The 11,893-nt window shown below is 39.2% G+C and overlaps 1 protein-coding gene across 8 annotated transcripts in view; it reads left to right on the forward strand.

Moving 5' to 3' along the window:
* LOC111872504 (MOB kinase activator-like 2) overlaps positions 1-11,893 on the forward strand; it is a 72,960-nt gene extending 61,067 nt beyond the window's left edge. For all 8 annotated transcript variants that reach the window (XM_023866492.2, XM_023866486.2, XM_023866488.2 and 5 more), the window contains 4 exons: positions 2,302-2,465; positions 8,149-8,245; positions 9,575-9,699; positions 10,245-11,893. In XM_023866492.2, coding sequence (XP_023722260.1) covers positions 2,302-2,465; positions 8,149-8,245; positions 9,575-9,699; positions 10,245-10,702 — 844 coding nt within the window. In that variant the 3' untranslated portion in view covers positions 10,703-11,893. The remainder of the gene's footprint in view (positions 1-2,301; positions 2,466-8,148; positions 8,246-9,574; positions 9,700-10,244) is intronic.

The following is an 11,893-nucleotide window of genomic DNA, read 5'->3' on the forward strand; positions in this document are numbered from 1 at the left end:
AGACAAACACAGAAAAACGCACACAAATATCCATTCCCTGAGTGGGATTCGAACCCACGATCCCGGCTTCCGAGCGAGCGAAGACAGTGCATGCCTTAGACCGCTCGGCTACCATGACCAGCCACTTAAACCATACACGTCCATAAATACCTTAAAAATGGTTTATCACTCGTGTTTTAATTCTGTTATAAATTATGGTTTACTCTTTTGGGGTAAGTCACCCCAAAGTATAAAAATTTTTAGAATGCAAAAGAATATAATTAGAATTATGTTGGGACGCAGAAGGAGGGATTCAAGCAGGAACTTATTTAAAGAATTAGAAATCTTACCTCTCACATCTTGGTACATACTATCTCTTATACTCTTTGTGATAAAAAACAGAAACAAATTCATAGTAAATTCAGAGATTCATAGAATCAGCCTCTTGTAAATTTGAGTAAATACCAAAGGGAGTTTACTGTTTAGGAACAAAGGTCTATAATAATCTACCACAACATATTAAGGATATATCAAGTGACACTAAGAGTTTTGAGGTACAATTGAAACAGTTTTTACATTTACATTCTTTTTATTCTTTACAGGAATATTTTGGTTATAAATCATTTTAAGATGCGAGTAGCTGTCTTGCTTTACAATTAAAAGAAGACAAGATTGTCAGTCTGTGTTCTGGTTTTAGTTGCTTAATTTAGATATACACAATTTTTATATTACTGTATACTAGTTTTTATTTCAATTTATTATACTATTAATGTATGCTATACAAAACTCATTAATGACATTGTGTTTTAATTAATAGACTTGTATAAAACTGTACAAATTGTATAAGGTTTGCCATTACTTTTACTACTAAAATTAACTTATTTATTATATTGTATATGTTTATCAGTATTTTATTACAAATGTATATGCTATTGGATGACAACTGTAATTCTTAGTTGCGACTGTAACTAGGACAATCTCCACATTCTCATGAGAAGGTATCCTCAACAGGATTTATGGAAGGTGAATAAATGAAATGAAATGAAACATGAATTTAAGAGAAATATAGTTCTTCTAGAATGTCTCAGAGAAAATAATGTCAGTTCTGCTGAGCTCTACACAAAAGCTTAGTTAGAAGATGTGTGCATACTCAAGAGAAAGTAAACAAAGTGGGGGCAGGCTATGAGGGACAGACATTTTTGTGAAAACAGTAAATTTATATTGGAAAAGAATGTTGAAATGTTGATCTATGTTGAGAATTATAAAATTATTAGGGAAGTTAATTTGATCAGAATAATGGCACTTGCTGCATGTGAGTGTGTTTTCAAACCATCTCATAAATGCAGTGTCGAACTTATATCATAACACTAAAATAATTAATAAAACTGATTTCCCAGAAGCAGATATGACTCTTGAAACTAATATTTAGACAAGAGTCTCCCTTTTCACAGATTTTCCAAAACATTTATATCACTGACTGGCAGGAGAAAATTTGCAGATGTCTTGTAGTTAATAAGAAGAGCTGAACTGATTGTTGATTGCAGGGAGTCAGGCAGTTGTGTCAAAATCATGATATGATTGATGTAAATTATAATGTTTATTATGTTATATAAGAAGAGAATACAGTAGTTAAATGCTGACATTGTGAAGGATAACAATGGCTGTCTGAGGGACAAAACATTAAGAAAGGAAATAACATTATTAACAGAATTTATGATAATAAACTAATAGAGCAAGTGAGTGAGTTTGATTGTGTAGAATATCAGCCTGTCATTTTAAAATGAAACATATGTGGAATAAATTAATAAAATTCGAGACAATAAATGACAAAGAAACCTTGAAAAGTAGAACTGTTACATAAGTAAAACTGTATAAAGTACTTGGATTTTTTTTTTTGCACAAATCAGAAGCCTGGATAGTGGTGGAAGATAATGAAAGAAGAAATTGTATTTCAGAGATGGCAATGAATTGTAGCCCACATAAGGAAAAAGAACTCTTAGAAGACTTTGGGAAAGATGGGTTCAACTGTAGATTTTAACAAGTTTTGAACAGGCTGTTGTGCCCTATCTTTGAAGTTTACAGTGGTGAAGAAATTTGAAGCTAACTTATTAAGTTCCTCCAGCCAGATGTCAGGGCAGTAGTTTCAAATAATTTGTGTAAGTTTCTTTCCCTGTTATTTCCAGTTTGTCATATGTAATCATTGACATCTGACATGCATTTGTTGCAGCCTCATTAAATGATGTATGAACTGAACCAGGAACTTGCTTGTCTTATGTTCCATTAAACGATTGTTTTATTGGTCTGTTGTACATCTGATTTTAGGAAAGCCCGTCGGAAAGACAAAGAACCATCAACCCCGTGCCCTGATGACCCAAAATTGTACCTGGAGGAAGCTGTGTTGGAGCGCAAGTTGCCTGATATTGACCTGCGAGTGCTGGTAGATCTGCCAGCTGGCTTGGATTACAATGAGTGGCTAGCATCACACAGTAAGTCTGCTCTCTCAGTTCTCTGAGGAATGCAGTTTATTACCTTTTATCAAATCATGGGGTATTAGATCTGATCAAAACATACCAAGACAAAATTCATATCAGATAAATTGCTCCATGTAGGGATGTGGTTATGATCATATGCTGACATGTTACTGGAGATCCTTAATGGCCAGCCTTTAAATTCAGATCATTTTTTTTTTCCATTTGTATATTCAGGGATGTCCGAGAGTACAAAACAATGCATGCAAATTACATTTTGTGAGATAATCAGGAAGATGGTGATTAGAATGATGATTTTACAGTGAACCAAGCTTGAGTTTCTGATTAAAGAAAGGACCCTGAGCATATGGAGCAAAACTAAAGAGACGTTGCTGATTTTAATTACAAGGGCATTGCACTTTATGGGGAGGTGGGATAGCTTAGTTGGCATAGTGACCGGCTACAGGCTGGATGGCTAAGGTTCAATTCCTGGCAAGGGCAAGATATTTTTCTCTACTTCACAGCATCCAGACTGGCTCTGGGGCCCACCCAGCCTAGTATCCAGCAGGTACCAGGGGTTCTTTCTTCTGGAGGTAAAGCTGCTGCGACATGAAGGTGACCACTCACCTCCATCTAGGGTCAAGGTCGGGTATTCTGGAGCTATAGCTTCACTCCACTGTATGTCTTCTTGTGGGTTCTTAATTAATTAATTAAATACAGGGACAACTTTACTTTCACCATGTACACTATGAGTATGCCCCAAGTTCAGACTACACCATTGTCCCAGAAATAAGTACAGAAAATTTGAGTGTGTGTACTGTGTACAATGGCCCAAAACAGTGAAAACAGTTTATAAACATGTGGGTCCAGAAATGCTTCAGTTACGAGGGTTGGAACTTTAATAGTGGCAACTATTTATTTACAACTGATACAAAATAGATGCATGTTTCAAAGTTTTACTGTCCTTCAGTGTAGTCACCAGCGTTGTGTACAACCTGTTGGCAGCGATGTTGAAGTTGTAGGATACCTTTAGCAGCGCCTGTTGTGTTGATAGTTTGAATGGAGCAGTCTACTGCCTGAAGAATCTCTGGAACAGTTCTGAAGCGAATGCCACAAAGTGGTTCCTTCATCTTAGGAATCAAGTCAAAGTCACAAGGGCTTAAGTCCGGGGAGTGTGGTGGATGGTACAGCACTTCCCAGCCCCATCGATCGAACGAATCAGCCACAGCTTGCGCTGCATGCGGCCGAGCACTGTTCTGCAAAATGATGGGTGGGTTCTGCAGAAAGTGTCGTCGCTTCTTTCTCAAAGTTAGTCGCAGGTTGTGTTCCAAGAACGAACAGTAATACTGCGCATTGACAGTCTGCTGTCGGGGAACGGTATGTGTTAGGATAACACCATCACAGTCGTACACAAGAATCACCATAACTTTCACATTGCTGGGGTTCTGACGAACTGTTCTGTAAGGTAATGCAGATTCCCCGCAAGCCTCTTGAAGATCTTGATGACACTGTTGTGCTGTATGGCCTCTGGCACATTCAGTNACAACCGTGCCAAGACTGAGGGTCCTAGCGTGCGCGCATGCTTGGTGGTATTGGGGGGAGTGGGGGAAGCAACGAATGCAACAGGGTTGCCAACAGCCGCACGAAAAATTACCCAGCGCTTTGGANTCTGAGGTAAGGTAGGTATGTAACTAACGTGTGGTATAAGCAACATTATTTGGTTCCGTTGCGTGACATCTCTACAGCAGTGTTGCCACTGTTAAATTTCCAACCCTCATATGAATAGAGCCATTCAAAAGTGTTCCCGTAACAGTAGGTTTAGAACTTTGGTCACAAAAGTAGCACATGCTACACACTTTTGAGGGACATGGAGTTTTGAGTGGCGTATGTGAATGACTTCTTGTCTTTTATCACCCTCACCTTTTCCATTCAACAACAGAACTTACAGTTTTCATGTTTACAGTGACAGTGAGTTGACTACATACACTGAGATGTTGCATCAGCCATTTATTTCCATTAAACTATACTTGCAGTCAAAAACTGTTCTTTCATTATCGTAGTTGCTTGATAAGTCTGTGTTTGAAATGGAAATTACACATTCTAAGAGTATACCGATATGCATTAATTCTTGGCAAAGCCTTTGGTAATGGCATAACAGATCTAGGGTTGTTTGCAGAGAGAGATCCTCAGTATGAACTTCCAAACCCATGCACATCATTTGATGCATCAGGAGTACTGGTAGTGTTTCCCCTTCTTTGGTAGACTGCAAAACATAGAGAAGTGCACAAACATTTGATGTGGAGAGGCATACTGAGACATATAGGGGAGAATCCCAGTGTCAGCATTTGTTGAAAAATCTGCTGAACATGTTATACACAGAAGAGTTGCCATATTTGTACCATTTGCAGTGGGTACAAACTCTAAGTCAGCTCGATTTTTGCCCATACCAAGAATTTTGCCAGTGGTTCCTTTGGCATTGTGGTTAAGATGCCCTCTTTAGTAGCTGTGTACCATTAACTGGTTAAACAAGCCTCACAAGGAGTTGCATACTGAATTTCCATAACAGGCACATTTGGAGTAATGTAAACCCACAGAGTACAGTTCAGTCCAGACATCAGCAGCAGTTCTCAGTTAACATTTGAGCTAGCGGCCTTCGTAGTCTAGAGGTAACGTTCCCACCTCATGACTCGTAGTATGCAGGTTCAAATACCCGGCGGAGGTCGTCGAATTTTTAAGGGCGGAAAAATTCAGGGAACAAGTCCTCCGGGAGGGACTTTAAGCCGTGGGTCCCGTGTCGTAGCTTTACGGCACGTAAAAGAACCTCATATCTCCAAAGGAGGTCACTGAGCCAAATTACGGACGTTTCCCCCCCAACAGCAGTCTCTAATACCTCTGGTAAATGGGGGAAGCATTATAGATACCTCTCAGCTAGTAGAACCGGTCTTGCTGGCTGGGCGGGACTGATGGTAAGCACCAGTACTGGTAGGATATAGAGACTGGTAGAAATCATAGAGGGAAGCACAATGGACCAGTACAGGTCTAAGTGCATTAGGAAACCCACCCTCTCCAATAACTAACTAACTAACATTTGAGCTAATATTGTTGAAGACTGTTTCATAAGCCCATACATTTTGTCTCACAGACTTGGTTCTTATGCTCACTGACATTTTTTTGGAGCACATTTTCCCAGTTATTGGATACTGGCCTGCTGGATATTAGACGAAATATGTGGTTCATGCATGTTTGTCCCGCAGCCCATTTCAGTTATGCTGCCAGAAATTACCTTGAGACTACCTGCACTGAGCAGAGGATATGAAGGCAGGGACCATTGCCCTGGCAGAGTCATTCATGAGGCTTGATTCCCCTTGATTTGTTCCTTTGGGAACATCCAAATAACTTGATGTATTCTTCAGCAGTGGTTATTGCAGAAGAACAGCATTTTCAAAATGGTTGTACCCCAGTCCACAACACTTTTGGCATTTTTCAGCTTGTCCATCAATCCATGCATAATTGGGCTGAAGCTTTTGTGGCAGTGTGAGGTCGGCATTTTGACTATTATAACCCTAACAGCAGTTGCTGTGCCCTGTCAGTGAAATGTAAAACAACATTTACTCAGTTGCTGCATTCTCTCTTGAACAGAACTCTTTTGTTATAGATAATGTTTGCCTGACAAATGTTTAACCGAAGGTGTTATTAAGGTGACATTATAGCTGCTTTTGCAACTAATATTACACTATCCTGCTCTTGCAGGAAGCACCATGGTGACTGGGTGTTTCATTGTTGAGTGTTAACAGTGGTAGTTCTAAAACACAAATAGGCACTCACATCATCTGCTCTGAACTCCATCTTCCTGCAGTAGCATCCCTAATGTATGATACTTTTGTAACCACAGTTCGAATTGTACTGTTTCTAGAACCCTTCAAATGACTCTAGTTCATTTCTGAAGAACTTCTGGATCCGTGTTTGTATAAACCATTGGGTCATTAGTACTCGCCCTCAAATTTTCTGCCCTAGTTCTTGGACATTGTGTGTATCAATTAACTGAACTTTATTACCACAAAGGGTAACAGTTGTGTTGGCTGGGAAATCATACTAGTAAGGGTATAAAGAGTTTGTCAGATTATAATAATAAGCAGATGTTTGCCTTGTTACATAGGCAGGATTTTTACTTTGTTGACCAGTTCCATGACTCTGCCCTTCACAGCGACCAGTGCACCGCCGGCCGTGAGGCACCTACAAATTATGCTGATGAATCAGCACACCTGACAGTCAGTAACGTTCAGAATGAAGTAATTACAATTTGCAGGTCACAGGAGGTGTAGATTTCTTTCGCAATTAATTGTTTTATTAAAAAAATGCAAGTACAACAATCCTTCTTGCACTTATAGCACAATACACACCAACTTCCATTGGACGGAGCGGGTCTTTATGGGTTAGATGTGATTCAGTGTACTCCAGTACTGATTATTTTGTATATTTTCGTATTCCTGCAAATGAAACCATGCTTCATCAGAAAAGAGTGGTAGTTGTGGATCTGTCTCACTTTCAGTGATAGACTGTACAAACCAACTGCAAAAATGAACCCTTCTAGCTGGATCACGTGGCTGCAAGACATGCATGGATTAGTGTTGTTTTATAGGGTCTATGCTTCAGCAATTGTGTTGCCCTTCTTGCACTAGACTTTGACACTCCAGTCTCTAGAGCCAGTTATTTCATTGGTGTAATAGTTGTATGTTCAAATCTGGTTTCTGTCATCAAACTTTTCTACAGTAAGCACTTGGCAGTTATGTTTTTGGTTCTTGTTTATTAAGAGTCCCATTGATCCAGGTTTATTCACAAAATTGTGTATTATTTGTGTGCTGGGAACACTTTCATCACGAAATTTCAGCTGACATTTTCTAGCAGATTGTATTTCACATAGGTTTCATGCAGAAATGAGGCACACAGTAGCACAGTTGGTTGAGGCATTATGCTACAAGCCAGAAGGTCGCGAGTTAAAAGTCCTGATGCAGTGGACTTTTTCAGTTGACCTAATCCTTCCAGCCACACTATGGCCCTGGGATCGACTTGGCCTCTAACTAAAATTAATACCAGGAATCTTCCTGGGCGTAAAGGGCAGCCAGTGCACAATCTTACCGCCATCTGCGAGCCGATTGTCTAGAGAAAATGTGGGATCCTTGACATCTCACAACTCTGTGGGCCTCCATGACCTGTTAAGGGATAGCTCATGCAGAAGTACATGTTGCTGTTAAGTATACCACACCATGATGGGAACACACTGTTTGCTAGTTGTAACTGAGAAGATACATCTAATGGAGCTAATAACTGCCACCCACTGCTGACAGATCATAAACAAACTCCCACACATAAACTACACTGTTTGCCATCAAACACAGTGCCATCAAGCGTCCACATGTTAATTACTTTTCTCATTCCAAATGTTATCAGCCATCATGCATGCTGATTCATGAGCAGAATTCATATATATCTCTTGGCAAGCAGCTCACCGGTTGCCATGAAGCACAGAGCCATGAACTGGTCAACAAAGTTAAATAACTCTCTGTGTAATATTGTTTATGTTTGTGTTGAACATGTCTGTACTTGTATATTGTGATTGAGGAACTCATTTCCCTGTAACTGAATATGGAGGAACTTTTTTGGCATTATGTTTCATGCAATTGTTTTGGTTTTGTTCTTTCAGCAATTGCGTTTTTTGATCATATCAACCTAGTATATGGAACCATCTCTGAATTCTGCACCATGTCAGGATGCCCAGATATGACAGGTCCTGGACTAAGGTAGGTTGTTTCATTTTGAAAGGCTGATGAAACTAGGCAGTGTGATTTATATTATATGGGTCCTTCAGTAAGTAAATAACAATTTTTAATAACTGCGGAAACATTTAGTTTCAGATCTGTGTAGATTTCTTTTCATAGTAGTCTCCCTTGACATCAAGGCATTTATTCTAGTACTGTGCCTGCACGGCCACTTTTTATGTTCCTTTTGCAAAAAAGAATATTTTTCTCTGCTCATGGTGCTGCCTTGAATATGCCAAGTATTGAGCAGTGACAGGGGTCTGAAACTGGCCTGTATGGAGATAATGTAATACTCCCCACTCTGGTTTGGTGATGGTCTCCTGTCTTGTTTCAACAGAATGAGGGTGGGAATTGTCTATCATAAAGCAGAATAACTCCTTTTCTTTGCTTTCTTCCTCTGTGATTATTGTGTATATCGACCTCTCTTCTACTTCCAAGTTTGTCACAGCAGGAAAAATTGGCATTGATTATACCTGCTTCCAAGTAACAATTGAAAATTGAACCCTCTAATGTCCTGAAACAAAGTTAGCAAAGTTATCCAGTTGTGCCTGTACTTTGAATTTCTCCCACACCCATCAACCTGAATCCAGTATTCATCTCAGATAACAGTAACAAATTCCTCCCTTTTGTTCTCATAACAGCTTTTTAATTCTGCAAATGACATCTCTTATTCTTCTGTAATCCCATTTCAGCATTCGTGGCATCTGCCACTAACAAATCTTAAAAGTAAACTCTGTTCATGTATGCTTGTTGATGTGTTGCTACCAGGCAGGCAAAATAAAGTATTTGATTGATAATTGAAGCTTGTCATTGAAAATTCGTCCAGTGTCCATTGACCCTGAATGGTGAAGATCTGGTAACTCATATTTGCCTTTAAATCTTCATTTTGCCTTGTACATTCATTTGGTCTCATATTGAACACTGTTTCCATAATGTTCTTTACCACTTTTATCCTCAGCACTTAAAAATAATAATAATAATAGTATGATGCACTGACATTTCTTGAAGAGTGCGAGTCATATTACGCAATGAACAAACACAGTTGATTGCTTGTAGGTAGCAGCGTTAGCATATATCTAAAGTAAGCTGCCCTAGAATACTGTTTTTCTGTAGCCATGTAATGTGACTTTGAGTGTTAAAGGCTGACAAATGCTGAAGGATTTAACTGTCACCATGTGACAGTTCTTGTTACCACATATTTAACAGCCATTTGTCATCTTGTTTCTGTTCTGTAATACTGTGTGCTGGTTCTTGTGAGTGAAATTTGTAAGCATGTAAGTAGAGCTGAACAGTGCAGTATGTCTGTTGTAGGACCTACCTGTGGTTTGATGACAAGGGCAAGAAGACCCGGGTGGCTGCCCCTCAGTACATAGATTATGTGATGACATTCACACAGAAGACCATCAGTGATGAGTCCATCTTCCCTACGAAGTATGGTGAGTGCCTATATAATCCATTCTGTAAAGATTTGTAATACTGTTTGATTTATTACACCAAAGCCATGTCATAGCCCAGGCAGTTATGATCTGTCTTCTCACCATAAAGACTCAAATTCAATCCCAGGTGACTTTTGTGTGGGAAATTGTAAGGAATGAAATGGCAGTGGAGGAATTTTTACCATTGCTTTTGATATCCATTCATTGCAGATACAAATCTCTTGTCTCAAATCACAGAACATGTTATTAAAATAATAAAATCAAAGTTTTTTTGTTTTTTTGAGGGGGATGGCCAAGTAATTGGATATGGAAACAACAAATGTGTACTCTTTTGAAGTGGTCACTTAGAAGAGTGAGAGGATGTTAGATCTTAGAGTAATAGATTGTGAGATGTAAGCTAGATTTGGTAGGATATGGTCCAGGGCAGGCTTTGTTGTTAAGAGTCTGTTATCAGAAATTTAGTGCAGCAATTGTAGTATGCATACAGTGCCATGATAGTATGAGACGTACTGTGCAACTAAACTTGTGTTTTTCTTCTTACTTAGCAAATGAGTTCCCAAGTTCGTTCGAGTCTATTGTTTGCAAGATCCTGCGCCTCCTGTTCCATGTGTTGGCACACCTGTATCACTGCCACTTCCGGGAAGTGGTATTGCTGAATCTGCATGCACACCTGAACTGTGTGTTTGCACATCTGACACTATTTAATCATCGATTCCAGCTGATAGAGCTGAAGGAAACTGAAATCTTACAAGATCTGGTGCTTGCGTTGAAAGTGCATTCAGATGGTTTGGACTCTAGTTGCGATGAAGATAAGAAGTGTGGTGGTTCGGACAGTGATGCTGCAGCCTCAGTGGAGGGCTCACAACCTCCCGCTAACACACCATGCAACGTCGAGGACAGAAATTCCTCAAAACCTGATCTCATATTAATGTCAACTGCTGTGGTCGACATATCGAATGAAGAGAAGGATGTGAGAAGTTGTGAGATGAGAGAATTTTGTTAGGATGGTGTTGGCATTGCCCACTAGTGAGAGAATGGAGCTTGTTGTTAAAGTTGTTGTTTGTAAGGCAAGAAGTAAGCATTTTCCATGCTTAGACATAACAGTTCAAAGCTTTAAATGGCAGTGGGGCTTGGCAGTGTATCTGGCTCTAGTCAGTTGCCATCAGTACACATGCTTTACTAGCGTCAGTGTGTACCAGACAGCCAAGGTACAGTATGCACACGTGCACAAGTAAATTCATATGTTCAGCATCCAGTAATGTTGGCAGATAAAGCGCTATATGTTAATGGACATGTGATATAAACAGATAAGTCCATGAAATATATGCTGCAGGATTTAGATTTGAAATTTCATTACCAGAAACATAGAGAAGTGAGGACTCTGTATACTGATGAGACACTTGTGTTCTTTCTTATTTGAAACCTCTGTGTATTTAAAATACAATTTGAATTTTGTATATCCAAATTATTCATAACATTTTATTAAGTTATCAGTGTAAGATTTCAGCCTTGGGAAAACTCAATATAATGTGGACATCAGTAGGATTTGGGAGATAGTTAGAATATGAATATACAGGCAAAAAGAATCTGAGTTATATCAAGTTAATGCCACACAACCTGTTGTTTGACAAAGTGTGCTCAGAATTATCAGATAAAAGGAAGTACGTGTAGGTTACATTGCAATGTTGCAGGATCCACATCACATGAATGGCAGCAATCTGAACACTGTAAGATGTGAAACAGCACTTTCGTGAACATCAGGGAATATATGAAAAATAAAATAATTATGCTTGAAAGGCATTGAGCAAGTGGGCATAATTTTAATGCTCTAGACATGTATTTGTGAGGTGCTCAGTTTGAATCTCAGCTGGGACACCAGCTATCCTGACTGGAATTTGTCATGTCTCTGCTTAGTCCAGCCATAGTACTTGAAGTAGGCATGATCACTTCTTTCCACGTCCTTTCCAATTTATCAATGATCCCATGCCATTTGACACCGTATAGTCAAGATATTCATGATGTCATAAAGTAACACACCCCACAGTAAGAACAAAAATATTGAGGATTTTTTAGAAGCATAAATGAGGTGAATGAGATGGTTACTAATCTATAATTTATATGACATTAGAAGGTTCTCACCTAGTATTTTCCTACTGGATATATAGACCCAGGTTTTCTTGACCTTGGCACTAGT

This window comes from Cryptotermes secundus, unplaced genomic scaffold, assembly GCF_002891405.2.
Source record: "Cryptotermes secundus unplaced genomic scaffold, Csec_1.0 scaffold537, whole genome shotgun sequence".
In the NCBI taxonomy this organism is placed as follows: Eukaryota; Metazoa; Arthropoda; class Insecta; order Blattodea; family Kalotermitidae; genus Cryptotermes; species Cryptotermes secundus.